At 42.2% G+C, this 18,510-nt stretch overlaps 1 protein-coding gene across 1 annotated transcript in view; it reads right to left on the reverse strand.

Annotated features, from left to right (window-relative positions):
- Positions 1–12,018: 12,018 nt before the first annotated feature.
- Positions 12,019–18,510, reverse strand: part of CFAP54 (cilia and flagella associated protein 54) — a 111,876-nt gene continuing 105,384 nt past the window's right edge. Inside the window, exons 60-62 of the mRNA XM_068142887.1 lie at positions 14,474–14,486; positions 13,883–13,989; positions 12,019–12,181 (exon numbers count right to left, since the gene is read on the reverse strand). Coding sequence (XP_067998988.1) covers positions 12,019–12,181; positions 13,883–13,989; positions 14,474–14,486 — 283 coding nt within the window. The remainder of the gene's footprint in view (positions 12,182–13,882; positions 13,990–14,473; positions 14,487–18,510) is intronic.

An 18,510-nucleotide genomic window follows, 5' to 3' on the forward strand; every position in this document is an offset into this window, starting at 1 on the left:
CAGCAGACTCGTGTTGAGTGGCACCAAACCCAGTATTTGCCACTTTTTAAATTGTAAACCTGGGAGGAAGGGCTCTGTCTTTAGTAGTGAGTGAAAAGCATCTGAGATGGGGGCCTTAGGCAGTCTGGTCTGGTGGAAAGTGTCCCTGCCTATGGTGAGGGCAGTTGAAACCAGATGATCTTGAACGGTCTCTTCCAGCCCAAACCATGGTATGATCTTCACTGAGCTGTCGTTGTGAGAGATCATAATAAATCACTAATAAATGCATTCTGAACAGAGAAAATCCTCAGCAGAGCCTGTCAGCTTTGGTGCAGTCACCGTCCCTGGAGGTGTTGAAGAAATGTGTGGACACAGCACTTTGGAAGATGGTTTAATGACGTGGTGTGTAAGGCTGATGGCTGGACTCGGAGGTCTTTGCCAACCAAAGCAAGGCTTTGATTCTATGAACTCAAGTCCATTTTTATTTACAAGCCTATTTGCATCCTGCACCATTACACCCTTTGTGTTTCCTTGCAATAACATCAAGTAACCAAGAACTGTTGCATCTTTATCCTGACTCAGAACATGATTTTAATAGAAGGAGGGAGAGTTGGGGGGTTATTGTTTGTTTGCTTATTTTCTTCTCATAAAATAAAAGCTAACACTTCTCAAAGGCAATACATGTTTTCCCAGCCTCTGCTTTTTAAACCTAAGTAGAAAGTTGCCAAGGAAAAGTTGTCTTTAAAGGGATATTAGTCATGAAAACTGTAGCAAAACTGAAGTGTTTCTGTAGAGATCTGCTTTCAAATGAGTCTTTATCTTGTGTACCCTCAGAATCATTAGCTCTGAAATGCCTCATTTACTCCTTTGCTAATGGAGTTCTGATTTTCCAAGATCATTTCATTTCTAGTCTGTGTAAGTGAAGTCAGAGTAAGGAAAGAAACTCATGTCACCGTTATACAAAATGCCATTGTTTCCCTACAGCAGTGAGGATCCTGTCTTTGTGGCACCTATTCATCCTCATTAACTAATCATTACTCATATTTTATATCAATCATCTGTCTTCTCAGATAGCTGACTGTTAGGGGATCTAGAGCATTCCTACAAGTCTCCTACTCCCCTTCCACTTTATTGTCCTAATTTGCTTTCAAACCACTCATCTTTCACTTCTAAGGCAGGTACTTACTCTGATCTGTCTTTAATACATAGACTCAAAAGCTTTATTTCTTTTTTTTCCCCCTGGAAAAATATTCTTTGCCTTTTTTTCCCCCTTTGTCTCCTCACTATGGGATGTAACTGTGCATACAGACAGGTAAGTGATCCTAAAATGAGAGAGAAGAAAACATCAACATCATGATCTTCTTGGCCTGTTGCTCCTGATCTGCTGACTTGCCTTAACAGCTCCTCACACACACTAGCATGAAACCCCTGACCTCCAGAACCAGGAGAGCAGCAGAAGTGTGAGCATCACACAGGGGAAGAGGGGTCAAAATAGTAACAGTTTGTATCATAATTGTTACTGGTTTATTGCTATTATTGCTTTCTAACCTTTTTCTGCATAGAATATTCTCTCTTAATTAGACCTAGAGTAGTCTTGAATTAGTTAATCCAATTAATGAATTGAATTCATCCAATTCTTGGACTTAGCTAAGATTTCATTGGTAAATGTTTGGCTTTAACCATACATCCATATATTTAGTGTCCTGTTTGCCCATAAACAAGGTTCTCAGTGTAGCAGCAGTGACCTTAATCTCTGAATGATAAGTGGCAGAGTTCCTAGGGAATAAAACCAGTCAGGACACTGGGGGGGAACCCATCCTGAGTTTCTTCATGGTTGTAATTGTTCTTTAAAGTAGTTTTGAAATAGTTGGTATTATTGCAGGTCGTTGTGGAATCATAACAGCAAAGTAGTACAACAGTACATGTATGATAAAATGTAGACAGTAATTTGATAGGGTAAACAGAAAATGGATTTTTACCTCTAGATGTGCCATGTTGGAGCTCTAGGACATTGCTGTCTGTGGGGAATGAAGGAAGGTGCAAATTACAAGGCATTGCCCTCATTCTGCTCCAGTGGAAAACCCATTGCAGAAGCTTCTATGCTGAACCCCCTGAAGCCTTGGTGAGGAGAGTGCATGGCTGCCAAGCGGCAAGTGGCTTTGCCCAGAACATTGTTATTTTTTGGTGCCTGATGAAATAGTCTGTTCAATTCTGGATGTCTGGCCAGGAGGACAAACCAGCCTTGAAAGTGCTCATGATTTGATGGCCATGGTGGTGTTCTTTTCCAACCAAACCAATTCTGCGATTCTACAACTCTTGATAGAGCTTCACCCTCCAGCCAGCTGTCCTGAAACAGCCCAGGTAGCCTACAGAGCCAGGTCCATCAGCCTGCAATAGTCTGTGTAGCATGTTCTGGTTTTCCAGTGTGTGACACACAGATTTTTGGTGTAATTCAGTTCTCATGCTTTTTTTCTCTTTGCACATTAAGTAGAATCCTAAATCATGCTGACATGGGAGACAAATGAGAATAACTCTAATTATCTCCTGGGTTTCAAAGTGGAAAATTTAATTGCAGTGGTAAATATTTGACTTCAGCACTTGCCTCTAGACCCTTTCACCCACTCTATTTTAAAGATTAACCTATGCTTCATATTTCCACTTCCATCATTTGATGATGTACTCAGTATCTTTAACTCAAAAGACTATCTTTGGCAAACACAAATGGAATTCTTTGCTGGCTTAATTAGCTCAGAGCATTAGCCTGTAATTCCAACAATTAATTCTACTTCCATCATTATTCTTTTTCAAAAAATCTTTCTTCTTGGATTTCAGTGGCAAAAAAATGGATATGGGAAGAAATTGCTGCCCCTTTTGCATTGTGTTTCAGTGCAATAAGAACTTCAATTCTCTGCTGCTTTCATCCAAGGATCTGAAAATCTTTCCCAAGTGTTGCTGCAGAAAACTTCAAATCCCTCACTGATGAAGGGATTATTGTTATCTTCAGATAAAAAGAAAACAACAAACCAAAACTGAAGCTAATTACTAGGATTATTTTGTTAGATAGATTTCATCCAAAAGAGAGGAGGGGAAAAAAAAAAAGGGATAAATAGGACAGCAAAAAAGGAGGGTGCATTGGAGCTGCAGTGGAATTTAAAACCGGTAGCATGCAATTGGATAAATTGTGTGAAATTACTCATTTCCACATCATAAAATTAATTCAAGCAGAAATAATGTCAGGCTGCAAGATATTGGCATTCACAGATATTTTTGTATTCACAAATCCTGTGAATGCCTTCAATGCACAACTCTTATCGAGGCAGCAGTGGAACTTCAAACTGTATTCAAAAAAAGTAGTCTAAAAAATGAAGTATTCTGCACCCATTCAGGCCGGCCAAAGCTCAGCTCGCTCTCCAGGAAGCCAGAAGCTGGTTTTGTTCTCAGGACCCTGTCTTCATTCAGTTCACAGAACAGACAATACCAAAGGAATTTAAAAATCAGCACCTCTTTTTCACTGGTCTTTAGCTCCAGAGGGTGTAGCCAGGTGGGGGTTGGTCTCTTCTCCCAGGCAACCAGAACAAGAGGACACAGTCTCAAGCTGCATCAGGGGAGGTTTAGGCTGGATGTTAGGAAGAAGTTCTTCCCAGAAAGAGAGATTGGCCATTGGAATGTGCTGCCCAGGGAGGTGGTGGAGTCACCGTCACTGGAGGTGTTTAGGAAGAGACTGGATGAGGCGCTTGGCATCATGGTTTGGTTGATTAGATGGTGTTGGATGATAGGTTGGATTTGATGATCTCTGAGTTCTTTTCCAATCTGGTTAATTCTATTCCACTCCTATTCTATTCTATTCTATTCTATTCTATTCTATTCTATTCTATTCTATTCTATTCTATTCTATTCTATTCTATTCTATTCTACTCCATTCCATTCCATTCCTAAGATCCTTCTTGTCCCTCTCCCAGGGAACACACTTCAGACAAAATGTGATTCGTTTCAGCATCCTTTCAATTTGTCCCCACACTGCTCGCTCTCTCTCTTTCCTTGCCTTATCCCACAGCTTATGAGGCAGGGAAACACTACCCATTGCTTTCATAGATGTGGAATGCAGAAATATTCCAGTTAAAATTTGAAAAGAATTGGTAAACAAACTGTTGGGTCAAAGCTGTGGAGGCAGCAAGCAGTGCTTCGGTGGTGGGTGCACAGGGCAGATCACAGAGCAGAGCTTCACCTAAGCAGGAGGGCCCTGCCTTCCACTTCAGACTCTGAAATCAAAGATGACTTTCCCTTCTTCCTTTCTAGTTGTGTAGAGACTGACACAGACAAGCATTCCATAGAAATTTCACTGAGCATGGTGCTGACACAAATTTATTCTAGTCTCACATATTGAAAGCTTTACTCTGCATTCATTGGTAAGAAAAAAAGGCAGCCCAACTACTGTAATACATGAAATGGGAAGCAATTTACTTTGCAGTGAGCTTTATACTTTTTTCTTTCTTTCTTTCCTGTGCAATTACTGGAGACTTTAGATACGAGCTTTCTTCCTTTCAAGCAGATTTTAACTAAAGAGTTTAATTACATGCAAAATGAAGAATGTTTTCTCCAATGTTTTCCTCTGAAACCTGCACTGAATACTGGATCCTGTGTTCCTGAGAGGAAAATCTGCTGCTATGGATACAATGAGGTCACAGAGTTTCCACGTTATTATTTTACTGTGCCGTGTTAAAGGAGATTGGAGAATCACTTTCTGGTTTCAACATAAATATCTGAGAAAGTGAAATACATTTTCAATGCATATGTAAAGCATATCATTTAATATTTCTCTTTCAACTATGGGAATTATAACTAAGTCGAGACAAGCAGCAGTGAAGAAACACCTCGGGACAGGCAGCAGTGAGGAAAAACCTCATCATCATGTAATAAAACTTTACTCCCATTTTCACCTGATGCTATTGAGTGTTTTACAAACACTAATTAAACTGCACCAAAAGTCCTGTGATAATCCTCAAGGTGATCCCAAAACAGATAAAAAGAAGGGTGTAGAATTTTCACAAAGCACAAGAAAATCTGAAAAGCTTCTCCCTTCTCCCCCTTCCCCAGACAAAAAAACAAACAACAAACCCAAACTGCAATTTCCTACTTGTTCCTTGCAAAATAAGTCAATTTTTTATCTTGCCTGCTGTTTTTAAGGATGGCAGAAAAATAAATTCATTTAACAGAAAGGATAACAGTGAGGAATATCTCTCCCAAACTGCCTGCTAGATAGTTGAGTTAACCATTCCCACTCAGTGCTTCAACTGGCTCACAGAAATTGCTCCCTTTAAAGATGACTCAGTTTGTACTTTCCTCTTTTTTGTTGTTGTTGTTGCATCATAGAATCAATAAGGTTGGAAAAGACTTCAGAGATCATCAAGTCCCACCTATCACCCAACACCTCATGACTACTAAACCATGGCCTCAAGTGCCACATCCAATCCCTTTTTGAACACCTCCAGCAGCACATTCCAATAGCCAATTACTCTCTCAGTGAAGAACTTTCTCCTCACCTCGAGCCTAAACTTCCCCTGGCACAGCTTGAGACTGTGTCCTCTTGTTCTAGTGCTGGTTGTCTGGGAGAAGCAACCAACCCCCACCTAGCTACAGCCTCCCTTCAAGTAGTTGTAAACAGCAATAAGGTCTCCCCTGAGCTTCCTCTTCTAAGGAACCCCAGCTCCCTCAGCCTCTCCTCACAGGGCTGTGCTCCAGACCCCTCCCCAGCTTTGTTGCCCTTCTCTGGACACCTTCCAACTCAACACATAATACTTCTAATTTTCCTACTTTCTACAGCATTCCAGAAAAGGCAACACAAAAAATAGCACAACTACTTTAAAAGCTGCACAAATACATTCAGTCTTTTTGTCTTCTGTAGGAGTAAAGAAAAATAGCAGAAAAGCTCACCCAGGTTCTTCCTGCTACTGATCACAAAAGACTGAAATGCCAACTGCCAAACAGAAGTGTAAAAGAACAAAATCAGTGATGATTTTAGGCTGAAACAATAATTCTCAACCTGTGAAATAAAAGTAACTTTTGATAACTGCAAAAAATCACTGGTGAGAATAGATTCATAGAATTGTCAGGGCTGGAAGGGACCTCACGGATCATCCAGTTCCAAACCCCATGCCATGGGCAGGGACACCTCACATTAGAACAGGTTGCTCACAACCACATCCAACCTGGCTGCAAGAACCTCCAGGGATGAGGCTTCCACCACCTCCCTGGGCAACCTCTGCCAGTGTCTTACCACCCTCAAGGGGAAGAACTTCTTCCTAACATCCAATCTCAATCTCCCCATTTCTAGTTTTGCTCCATTCCCTCCAGTCCTATCACTCCCTGACACCCTAATAAGTCTCACCCCAGCTTTCTTGTAGCCCCCTTCAGATACTGGAAAGCCACAATTAGGTCTCCTCAGAATCTTCTCCTTAGTACCTGTTGGTGGATGTTAGGAGTTAAAAGTCTATTCAGCTTTTTCTAAACAGTAAGAAATTCTTGAAAAGTTACACCCCCCCCCCCCCAATAAACTAATTATGGATCCCCCAACAAACTAATTATAGATGATTTAACAAATGAAATTTTAAATCCTCTTGTTAAAAACCACAACTTTTAATAATTTAATTGCTAAAAATGCATTTTAATTTTGAAAACTATTAATTTCAAAGCAGTTAGAAATAAGCTAAAATTGAAAAGGATAAAATGAATTAGAAAGATGAATCCTGGTGTGATTCCTGAGGCTGTTTTATTAACATGGGAACTCAGTTCTAAATCAAATTATTGCAAAATGAGAGTTTAGTCAAACAGAGAAACCACCCAATTGAAAAAGCTTTCTTCAGTTATTACACATCCATTGGCAGGAGCAAATGTGTCTTCCAGCCTTGCAAAGTCATGTCAAAGGGCACATGGAGGGGGAAAAAGAAAAAGATAAAGCAACCCAAGGGAAAAAAATCAAATAAATAACTTTATGTACTTTTTAGTACCTCTAAGTTTAATAAATACAAACAGCTCCATATTTCTGACCTACAACCAATGAATAAGTCAGAAATACTCAGTAAAAATTGGTGTTTATTGCCTCAGTATAAATTGGTGTTAATTGTAGAATGGCTTAGGTTGGAAGGGACCTCAGAGATCATCTACTCCAAGCCTCCTGCCATGGGCAGGGACACCTCTCAGCTAGACTCAGCTGCTCAAGGCCTCCTCCAGCCTGGCCTTCTACACCTGCAGGGAGGAGGCAGCCACAACCTCCCTGGACAGCCTATTCCAGAGGCTCACCATCCTGGTACTGAAGAAATTCTTCCTAAGATCCAGTCTAAACCTACTCTCCCTCAGCTTAAAACAATCCTCCTTGTCCTATCACTAGACACCCTTATGAAAAGTCCCTCTCCAGCCTTTCTGTAGGTTCCCTTCAGGTACTGGAAGGCAGCTAGAAAGTCCTCCCAGAATCTCCTCTCCAGGCTGAAAAACCCCAGCTCCTTCAGCCTGTCCTTGTAACAGAGATGTTCCAGCCCTTGGATCATCTTTGTGACTCTTCTCTGTACTTGCTCCAACACCTCTGTGTTCTTCTTATGCTGGGGACACCAGAACTGGAGACACTACTGGAGGTGGGGTCTCACCAGAGCAGAGTAAAGGGGCAGAATCCCCTCTCTTGCCCTGCTGCCCGCACTCCTTTGGCTGCAGCCCAGCACAGCTGCCTTCTGGGCTGCATGAGGGCACTGCTGGCTCCTGTTGGGCTTCTCCTCAATCGATACACTCAAATCTCTTTCTTCAGATTTAGTCTTAACCCATTGACATCTCTTGCAGGAAGCTACCAAAAGAAGAATAAGTGAACAGTCTTGCTCACAAAGTTTATCCTGATTATCTGTTGGTAAAATGAAGATATCAGGCAAGAGGAGCAAAACCAATTAGTAATTTGGGAGGCTTTTCCCAAGATGAGAAGTTGAAAGAATGAGGTGAAACAGAGGGCAATGCTAAGCTGATTTGAATGTTCATTGGTCATGGAGAAGAACTACTTAGCTGGTTTAGATATTAAGAAAAACTAACTAAAGCAAGAGATGCCTGGAACAGGCTATCTAGGGAGGTTAATTTTTAATGCAATTATCTTATTCATACATTTATTCTTAACATTTAAGACTGGAACTCCCAAACCCTTTGCTTTATCATCTCCCTCAAGAACACAGCTATTCATTAAATAGCCTTAAAGCAAGCCAGCTGATCAATTTTTATTCTTAAAACATGAGCAGCCAAATAAATTGAAATGAATAATTCAATAAAAATGCACTTTCTTTCCCCTCCTCTACTTAGAAATATAATTCAGTGCTGAATAAAAAGCACCATAAGGCACATCAACAGGAAAAGAAGGGAATCAAAGAAGAGAAGCTGGAAACATGATAGGAGTTGAAGTTTGACAGCTCAGAGAAGGGGAAAAACACCACAAATTAGAATTGACTTTGTCCAATTAATTCACAAGAAGAGGAGCAACAATAAAAGTGTGTGGGGTGGAAAAATGATGTAAACCTACATGCAAGTTATGTCTGCTGCCTTCTCCTGCATGCCTGAAAACAGAGGGAGTGGAGTACCCTGTGGAATACCTAATCCTACTTGGAGCTTTCCACCTCTAGCCAAGAATTTTGCACACCTACAACTTGTTTGGAAATACTGCTTAGAAATATGCTAGCAATAATGAAGTACAACACTCTACAAGTTCTGTTGGCTTCAGAGAAGAATCACAGATTGGTAGAGGTTGGAAGGGACCTCTGGAGATCATCAAGTCCAAACCCCCCTGCCAAGGCAGGTTCACCTAGAGAAAGTCACGCAGGAATGCAGACAGTCAGCATCTTGAAGGACTAAGCTTCACTTGCTCATCTGAATCTGCCATATCTAACAGGATCTTAGGATGAACTCTCTGTTAATGAAAATCCCATTGTTCCACTGGTTAAAACATTTGAGCTTCTATTTGATTTGTAAAGATGAAAAAAAATAAAACCCAGACAGGAAGTCCCAACAATGTATGAGAAAAAAAAAAACACAAAACAAAGCTACTTAGTGGCATCACTCATGTATTGGACTATGTATACTACAAATATAGTTGTTTAAATATAAATCTGTTATAAGTATAGATGTGTTTAAATAGAACTTTGTTGAAACAAATAATTACAGGATGTCAGGGGTTGGAAGGGACCCAAAGAGATCATCCAGTCCAACCCCCCTGCCAGGGCAGGACCATAGAATCTAGCTCAGGTCACACAGGAACACATCCAGATGGGCCTTGAAAGTCTCAAGAGAAGAAGACTCCACAACCTCTCTGGGGAGCCTGTTGCAGAGGTCTGTGACCCTTACAGTAAAGAAGTTCCCCCTTGTGTTGAGGTGGAACCTCCTGTGCTGCAGCTTACATCCATTGCGCCTTGTCCTATCCCAGGGAGCAAGTGAGCAGAGCCTGTTCCCTCCTTCCTGACCCCCAGCCCTCGGATATTTATAAACATTTATTAAATCCCCTCTAACTCTTCTCTTTTTCAGACTAAAAAGCCCCAGGTCCCTCAGCCACTCCTCTCAGACAGTGCTCCAGTCCCCTTGTCATCCTTGTAGCCCTCCTCTGGACCCTCTCCAGCAGATCCCTGTCCCTCTTGAACTGGGGAGTCCAAAACTGAATTCAGTACTCAAGATGAGGTCACACCAGGACAGAGTAGAGGGGGAGGAGAACCTCCCTGGATCTGCTGGACACACTCTTCTTAATACACCCCAAGATCTCATTGGCCTTCTTGACCACCAGGGCATATTGCTGTCCCATGGATAACTTGTTATCCACCAGGACTCCCAGGTCCCTCTCCACAGGGCTGCTCTCCAGCAGATCACCTCCTAACCTGTACTGCTACAGTTTATTATTCCTCCCCAGATGCAGGGCTCTGCACTCGTCCTCATTTGGTTCCTCTGTGCCCAGCTCCCCAGTCTGTCCAGTTGTTTTATTTCATTTTATTTCACTGTTTGGGTTTGTTTAATTGTTTTATTTTAGAAAGCAGATTCATAGACTCACTGAATGTTAGGGGTTGGAAGGGACCTCCAGAGAACATCAAGTCCAGGGTTGGGGTTTTTTTGGCTGTTAATAAGAGGAGCATATCTCAGTTAATGGCAAGGATAGGTCTGGAACAAGACTGCTGTCAAAATGCTTCAACTTCAGACAAACACCTTTTAGTCATTTCCTAATGGTATAAACCAAGAAAAAGCCCCCAAACCCCACTGCTGTACTTTCAGTCTCCTCTGATAAGCTAACAGATGGCTTAGCTTTACCAAATTTTTCAGAACAATCAAGTTTTAGGTTGTTCTAATTGAATTCACAGCAAAACAAACCTTAGCTGATGAATATACATTTTTCTGCCACACAAATAAGTAGTGTTTGCTGCACAAACACAAGAGGCCAAACCTTGCAGTTTCTACTGAGGCAAAACGGTCCCTGGCTCAGGTATTAAACCCAGTGAGCAGACATCCTTTTGCTACCTGTTTACTGAAGACATTCTAAACAAACACTCTGACAAGATGATATTTAAGCACCTATAATGCATGGCATATTAATCTGTACCAGGATTCCCAATTACTGACATATATTAATGACAGCTGGAGCAAAATCCTGCAGGCAATCAGAAATATCCAGGGCAAGACAGCTCTGCCTACCCTCCTGCAAACTCTGATTGGCCAAAGCATCGTTTGCTCTGCAAGCTGGTCAGAATGCAGCCTTGTAATAATGGCAAGAGTGCACAATTGTCACTGCTTCGCAGCATCCATCAGGCAAGATGACAGCCTCTACATCATTAATCATTCCATATAATAGATATAAAGAGAATCCTGTCACTTGATAAATGTCTCCCACTTGGAAAATAAACGTCTATTTTGCCTTGGCATTTATCAAGCAGCAGTTATGCTGTGGCATGGTTTGGTTCCAATGACATTATCTCAAACAGACCACATGGAAAACTCTGAAATTACCTCTTTTGTGTGGAGATGTGAGGGGAGTTATTTGGTTGCACACCATATCCAGCCTTGCTAATGAGAAGAAAAGAGGAAGGTGGCACAGAGAAAATGAAAACAAATTCACTGCCAGTTTTAGTTCTCTCTCAATAATGTTATTAGAAGGTTCTCATTTCAGAAACCTTTAGTGCCCATTTTGCCTTGCAGATGGTTGTAAAATGAATGCACTTTTTGGGTTGCTCACTGTGCTGATTTAACAGTTTGCTAAACGTTTTCAGATGTGGATTACTATAAATTAGAATAGAATAGAATAGAATAGAATAGAATAGAATAGAATAGAATAGAATAGAATAGAATAGAATAGAATAGACCAGGTTGGAAGAGACCTTCAAGATCATCGTGTCCAACCCATCAGCCGATCCAACCCACCCAAACAGCTAACCCATGGCACCAAGCACCCCATCAAGTCTCCTCCTGAACACCTCCAATGATGGTGACTCCACCACCTCCCCGGGCAGCCCATTCCAATGGAAAATCACTCTCTCTGTGTAGAACATCTTCCTGACATCCAGCCTAAACCTCCCCTGGCGCAGCCTGAGACTGTGTCCTCTTGTTCTGGTGCTGTCTGCCTGGGAGAAGAGACCAACATCAGCCTGTCTACAACCTCCCTTCAGGCAGTTGTAGAGAGCAATAAGGTCACCCCTGAGCCTCCTCTTCTCCAGGCTAAGCAACCCCAGCTCCCTCAGCCTCTCCTCATAGGGCTTCCATTTTCAGATCTGTGTACCTGAAGCTACAGCCTCTGTTTTTAAGTGAAAGGCTGAAGGTGCCTGGCTGGTATTGCTTCTCACTTTACAAAACTAAGAAAAAGTTAATTATTGAATGAAAAATGAAAACGTTTCCACATTTCTTGGAAGGGGCAAGGAAACTTTAGTCTTTTAGGTCTGACTTCCAAGCTTCCTGTCACTTATTTCCCCCAAACAGGTATCTTAAATAAAATCAGGCAGATTGGAGAGCAGAACTCTTCATACTTCTGGGTTTTTTTCATCAAGGTGGAGTTTTTCAGTCATTCATTTGGGACTTTTTGGGGGCAATTTTTTTCAACCAGTCACTTTCTTGAAGAAAGCTCACAGCTTCTGAAGCTGAAGCCAAACTTTTAGGACTTTGTATCACCTTTTCAGCTTGCTGCTTCAGATTGGGTAAGTTCTTCCATGAAGAACTCATTCTGAAAGAGCCAAGACTTTTCATTACTGCTGTTATAAACCAATAATATTTGTTATTCCCAGGCCATCATTAGAGTGACCTGGCTTTTATTACGTATTGATTTGGTTCTACATTTTCTTTCCCTTCAAGACTGTTCTCATCATTTTGCCCAAAGATGGAAATAGGGAATGCATTAGGATTTTGCATTAAAAAGGGTAAGAAGCATTTTAAATATGCCTCCCTAAACTAAGATTTTTCTCACCCAAGCAGCACAAGGGTGGCCAGAGGTGTGACCCTTCTTGGCCCTTTATTCTTTCCCCTACACCTGCTCAGAAGTTCCAAAAAATTCTGAGGCTAGCTGAGTGACTGGTGAGGCCACACCTCAAGTATTCTGTGCAGTTTTTTGCCCCTCACTGTAAGAAGGACATTGAGGTGCTGGAGCATGTCCAGAGAAGGACAATGAGGCTGGTCAAGGGTCTGGAGCATCTGGGGTTGTTCAGTCCAGAGAAGAGGAGCCTGATAGGGAACCTCATTCCCTCTACACCTCCCTGAAAGGAGTTGGATCAAGGAATGGGCAGCCTCTTCTCCTTGGTGGCAAGCAATAGGACCAGAGGAAATGGTTTCAAGCTGTGCCAGGGGAGGTATAGGCTGGATTTTAGGAACTATTTCTTCACTGAAAGGGTTCTCAAACATTGGAATGGTCTGCCCAGGGCAGTGCTGGAGTCACCATCCCTGGAGGTGTTCAAGTGGTATGTGAACCTGGCATTTAGGGACATGGTTTAGTTGTGACCCTTCAGTGCTGGGTCTCATGAATAGGGTAGAGTAGAATTAACCAGGTTGGAAAAGACCTTTTGGATCGTCGAGTCCAACCTATCACCCAACACCATCTAATCAACTAAACCATGGCACCAAGTGCCTCATCCAGTCTCTATTTAAACACTTCCAGTGATGGTGACTCCACCACCTCCCTGGGCAGCACATTCCAATGACAAATCTCTCTTTCTGGAAAGAATTTCTTCCTAACATCCAGCCTAAACCTCCCCTGGCACAGCTTGAGACTGTGTCCTCTCTTTCTGTCACAGGTTGCCTGGGAGAAGATACCAACCCTCACCTGTCTACAACCTCCCTTCAGGGAGTTGGAGAGAGCAATAAGGTCACCCCTGAGCCTCCTCCTCTTCAGGCTGAGGAGGCTCCCTCAGCTCCCTCAGCCTCTCCTCACAGGGCTGTGCTCCAGACCTCTCACCAGCTTTGTTCAGATATATTCTGTGAATGACAAGGAAGAAGTAAAGAAGTACATCACAGGGCTGAGTCTGAGGCTACAACTGAAAGAAATTCTTGCATGCTCAGAGTTGTATTATGGGATGGAGAAAGTAGCTGATTCAGTGAAAGAATGGGAATCGCTGCTGGGACTGCCTCTTAGATTTGCTAATGCTTTCTTGCGTAGCTATGCCAGTGTGATATAATTAGCATGTGTTACTCAGATCTTTGAGGATCAAAACTAAAATGCTAACATAGTGAAAAGGCATCTGTTTGGATGAGCGTAATGCTGTGTACAACATCTTACAGTTTTCATAGTGGAAAGAAAAAAAAGAAGCAAAAAATGAATGCTTTTAAAGATTCTTACAGCTCTTTGATATTCTGTACTTTATTTTCTCTCACCCTAAATGGTCGAGTGATCTTTAATATAGCATGAAATAACAGGATAAAACCAGTGATTACTCACCTAGCCAACAGAATCCACAAGTGGCTTGAAAACACAGTCATTGAACTGAAAATCTTGATGCTGCTAATCTTGGCAGGCTTTGTGTTATAAGCATAAAGCAGCAAGACCTGTGAAAGAGAAGGAATGGGTGAGCTATAATGCAGCATGGTATAGCAGAACTGAGCTGTCTCAGTGATACAAGATCAGAATAACTGTCAAATGAAATGTGCTAATGAATCACAGAATAGCTTAGGTTGGAAGGGTTGAAGACTTAACCGAGTTTCAAAAGCAGGGGAGAGGGTGGCCTCATGTGAATTTGTACTCTACTCAGTTTTTATAGGTATTAAAGCAACTTAGTTATGGATGTCATTTACATTGGTTTGAAAATGAATTACAACCTGTAGAGTCACCATCAAAATCCCAGTGTTCTTCTGATTCTGGTCAATCAATCCCACTTCATGCTCATATCCACAGTTCCAGTTTCAGGTAGGCTGAACAGAGAACTTTCACAGAATTTCCAAAGGCCCTCTGTAATTAGTTACATTTGCTATAAGGCCTTGTGCATGGCTGTCATCATGCTAGGTTCAGATCCATGAAGTGCACCTAGCTCACCAATCTTATAAAGCTTTATCAATATAAAGCACAACAAAATGAAAACAGGAATGTTCTCATCTTTCACTGAAATAATTTGCTGCTCTGATTGAAAATAGGTTTCCTACTGGTAGCTGGAGATTTTAACTATGGAGTGGAGAATGTCAAGAATATTGCATTAATGTTTTAGTTGTTTTCAAGAGCTGTCTCTGGATCCCTAATGATCTGTGAGGTCATGCTAAAGTCACCTGCAAGAGTGTATTGTAAAGGATATTGTTTGCACTAACTTCACAGGGCTTCTGTCAGTTTATTAATAGAGATGAAAAGGGTCTAGAAGAAATTTTGACACATCTGCTAGGCCAAAAAGTTTGGAGGTCATGGATTTCTATTGCAGTAGCAGAAACCTTGCCTGCATGTTGTTCCCTTCTTTAAAAATACAACAAATCCCACCTCCTAGTCTGTTGCTTTCCTGCAGCCCTCCACTTTCTGTCTCCTTTCATGCTTAGGCTGATTTCTTAGGGAACTGAGATTTACAAAACTTTATTTTCCCTGCATACATATTGTAGCTTTTCCAACAGCCTCCCACCAACCAGTATGGTTTGAATGTATTGGCCAGCTCTAACCAAACTTAATGGAGCAGAAGGCTTAAAGACATCAAAGAGCCCCTGGCTGTGCATGTGCTTGTCCAGCTGACACCCTGGAGGGAAGGGATGGCATCCAGAGGGACTTGAAGAGGCTAGAGGGAAGGAATGCCATCCAGAGACTTGGGGAGGCTAGAGGGAAGGAATGCCATCCAGAAAGACGTGAAGAGGCTGGAGAGGCATGCTCATGCCAAATGCATGAAGTTCAACATGGACAAGTGCAATCCCCAGCACAAATCCAGGCTGGGTGAGGAATGGCTTGAAAACAGTACTGAGGGGAAGGACTTGGGGCGCCAGTTGATGAAAAACTCAACATGAGCCAGCAGTGGTCACTGGCAGCCCAGCAGGCAGCTGTGTGCTGAGCTGCATCCAAAGCAGTGTGACCAGCAGGACGAGAGTTGATTCTGCCCCAAGAGATATCTGAAACAGAGAAGAAAACTTTTGAGTTGTTTTTTTCCTGGTGGAACACTCAGAGTCTGTTATAATCAAGTGTCTACTAGAATCAGCATGATTTCCACTCCTGCACAAATATATGCTTATGAAAATAAATGGTTTCATTTAAAAGGTGTCCATTTTACAGTTAAGGCTGTTTCCATTTCACAAGGTAAGACTTTTCTAAACAGAATGCAAAGGCCCTCTGATCTAACTTAGAGAGACCTACAGGAATGGTGGCTGTTACCTTTCACACAGCTGGTGGATAACAAGATCACGATGAGCCAGCAATGTGCCCTTGTCGCCAAGAGGGCCAACAGTACTCTGTGGTGTAGTAAGAAGAGTGTGGCCAGTGGGTTGAGGAAGGTTTTCCTCCCCCTCTACTCTGCCCTGGTAAAACCACATCTAGAGTATCATGTCCAGTTCAGGGCAGAATCAGCTCTCTCCTGTATATATGTTTTCTTTCTCACTAAACTGCATGTTTTGGAATGGAATGGAATGGAATGGACTGGAATGGAAAAGACCTTTGAAATCATCAAGTCCAACCTATCACCCAACACCATCTAATCAACTAAACCATGGGATCAAGTGTCTCATCCAGTCTCCTCTTAAACACTTCCAGTGATGGTGACTCCACCACCTCCCTGGGCAGTCCATTCCAATGAAGAACTTCTTCCTAACATCCAGCCTAAACCTCCCCTGGCACAGCTTGAGACTGTGTCCTCTAATTATTGTCCTTTTGTTATTGTCCTTATGTTGATTATTATTTTTTTTGGTGAAAGGCTGTTACAACTGCTCTTGTCAAACTGGAGGGTTGCTGAATTGCAAATATAAATATTTAGCTATTTGACTTTCTCAAAAGCCTGAAAGCAACAAAAAACTGGCTTAGTTAAGTGCTTCCAGTCCTACATAGAATCACAGAATCAATAAGGTTGGAAAAGACCTCAAAGATCATCTAGTCCAACCTGTCACCACAGACCTCATGACTAGACCATGGCACCAAGTGCCACATCCAGTCCCCTCTTGAACACCTTCAGGGACAGTGACTCCACCATCTCCCTGGGCAGCACATTCCAATGGCTAACAACTCTCTCTGGGAACAACTTTCTCCTCACCTCCAGCCTAAACATCCCCTGGCACAGCTTCAGTCTGTGTCCTCTTGTTCTGGTGCTGGTTGCCTGGGAGAAGAGACCAACCATATTATCATGGAGTAGAATAAAACAGAAGCACACACAATGTAACAGGGGACACAAGTGTAATTATGGCCTCCTCAATGCAATTTGGATTTGTGGGTCAGCAGAGCTCAAAACAGAATTTCAAGAGCCAAAAGCAGAATTATCGAGACGCATGTAAGCAAAGCAATGCTGGACATAAAAAATAATGCTTTCCCAAATTGTGCCCATTTGTACTGCTAAAAAGAAAAACCCTATCAAATTACAGGAAGAGCTTAAAAATAACTCACACAGTCTCCTGAACATTTAAAGCTTCTAAAAATGTTGTGACAAAAAAATCAACGAAGCTTAGAATTAAAAGAAGTAAGAGCTTTATGCTTGTTAGCTGTCTACAACAGTGAAGCTAACACATGATTATGCAGCTTGCACCTGTCAGGAACATGACAGTAAGCTCTGAAGCTTATTATTCTAGGACAGTGTAATACTAATTATGTCAAAAAAAAAAGGGAGCAGACAGAGTAAAATATTTTTTGATATACGGTGGCTGTTATAAATGTCACGTACCATATATTTACAATTTATTCAGTGGCTCAGTCAGCTCTTTGTTGGGAAATGAGTAATGATATGCTGTCCAACACTGCAGAAAGTTACTAACTCGAGAAGAGCTACTTGCAGAAAAGTATTTTAATTCATTCATATAAGAGAGCAAGTTCTCTCTCCTCAAGGGTCCTCTATCTCCATCTCCCACTGAACATAATAGGTATAAAATAAATCATAAGAGACTAGCCTGTCATTTAATAATTTTTTTTTTTTTTACTATTAGGATAATGTTATAAAAAAAGGCCACACAAGAAAATTTCCAAGTTTCTTGTGGGAGTTGTTCTATTAAAAAAGAAGCAAGCCAGGCAACGGCACGCTGGGCTGCAGAGACTCCCCCCCACAGACAGCCCCAGTCTCTGCCAAAACAGCACCTTACAAATCCTAACTTTTCTTTATATAGCTACACCATCTACACAAGCATGCTTATGCTAAATAGAAGGCAGGGAGAATGAGTTCTAGCAATTTCTTGGGCTTCTTGAGTAGTAACTTTCCTTGTAGTGGGGGTCACAGATAAGGTTCGTCTTCTCACACAAGTACAAAGAAGTCTTTCACGAGTATAGCTGTGTCCAGGCCTTCCCTATCCAAGATGAGCATTCCATGGCTTTGGGAAAAACAGTCTGAACATTTTCTTTCACAGTATCACAGTATCACCAAGGTTGGAAGAGACCTCAAAGATCATGGAGTCCAACCTGTCACCACAGACCTCATGACTAGACCATGGCACCAAGTGCCACATCCAATCCCCTCTTGAACACCTTCAGGGACAGTGACTCCACCATCTCCCTGGGCAGCACATTCCAGTAGCTAACAACTCCCTCTGTGAAGAACATTCTCGTCACCTTGAGCCTAAACTTCCTCTGGTGCAGCTTGAGACTGTGTCCTCTTGTTCTGGTGCTGGTTGCTAGAGGGAAGAGACCAAGCCCTTCCTGGCTACAACCACCCTTCAGGTAGTTGTAGAGAGCAATGAGGTCTGCCCTGAGCCTCCTCTTCTCCAGGCTAAACAATCCCAGCTCCCTCAGCCTCTCCTCACAGGGCTGTGCTCATGGCCTCTCACCAGCCTTGTTGCCCTTCTCTGGACATGTTCAAGTGTCTCGGTGTCCTTCTTAAACTGAGGGGCCCAGAACTGGACGCAGTACTCAAGGTGTGTCTTAACCAGTGCAGAGTAGAGTGGCACAATGACTTCCCTGCTCCTGCTGGCCACACTATTCCTAAT

This window comes from Melanerpes formicivorus, unplaced genomic scaffold (assembly GCF_026170545.1).
Source record: "Melanerpes formicivorus ecotype bairdi unplaced genomic scaffold, bMelFor1.0.p_v2 SCAF_8, whole genome shotgun sequence".
NCBI classification, from domain to species: domain Eukaryota; kingdom Metazoa; phylum Chordata; class Aves; order Piciformes; family Picidae; genus Melanerpes; species Melanerpes formicivorus.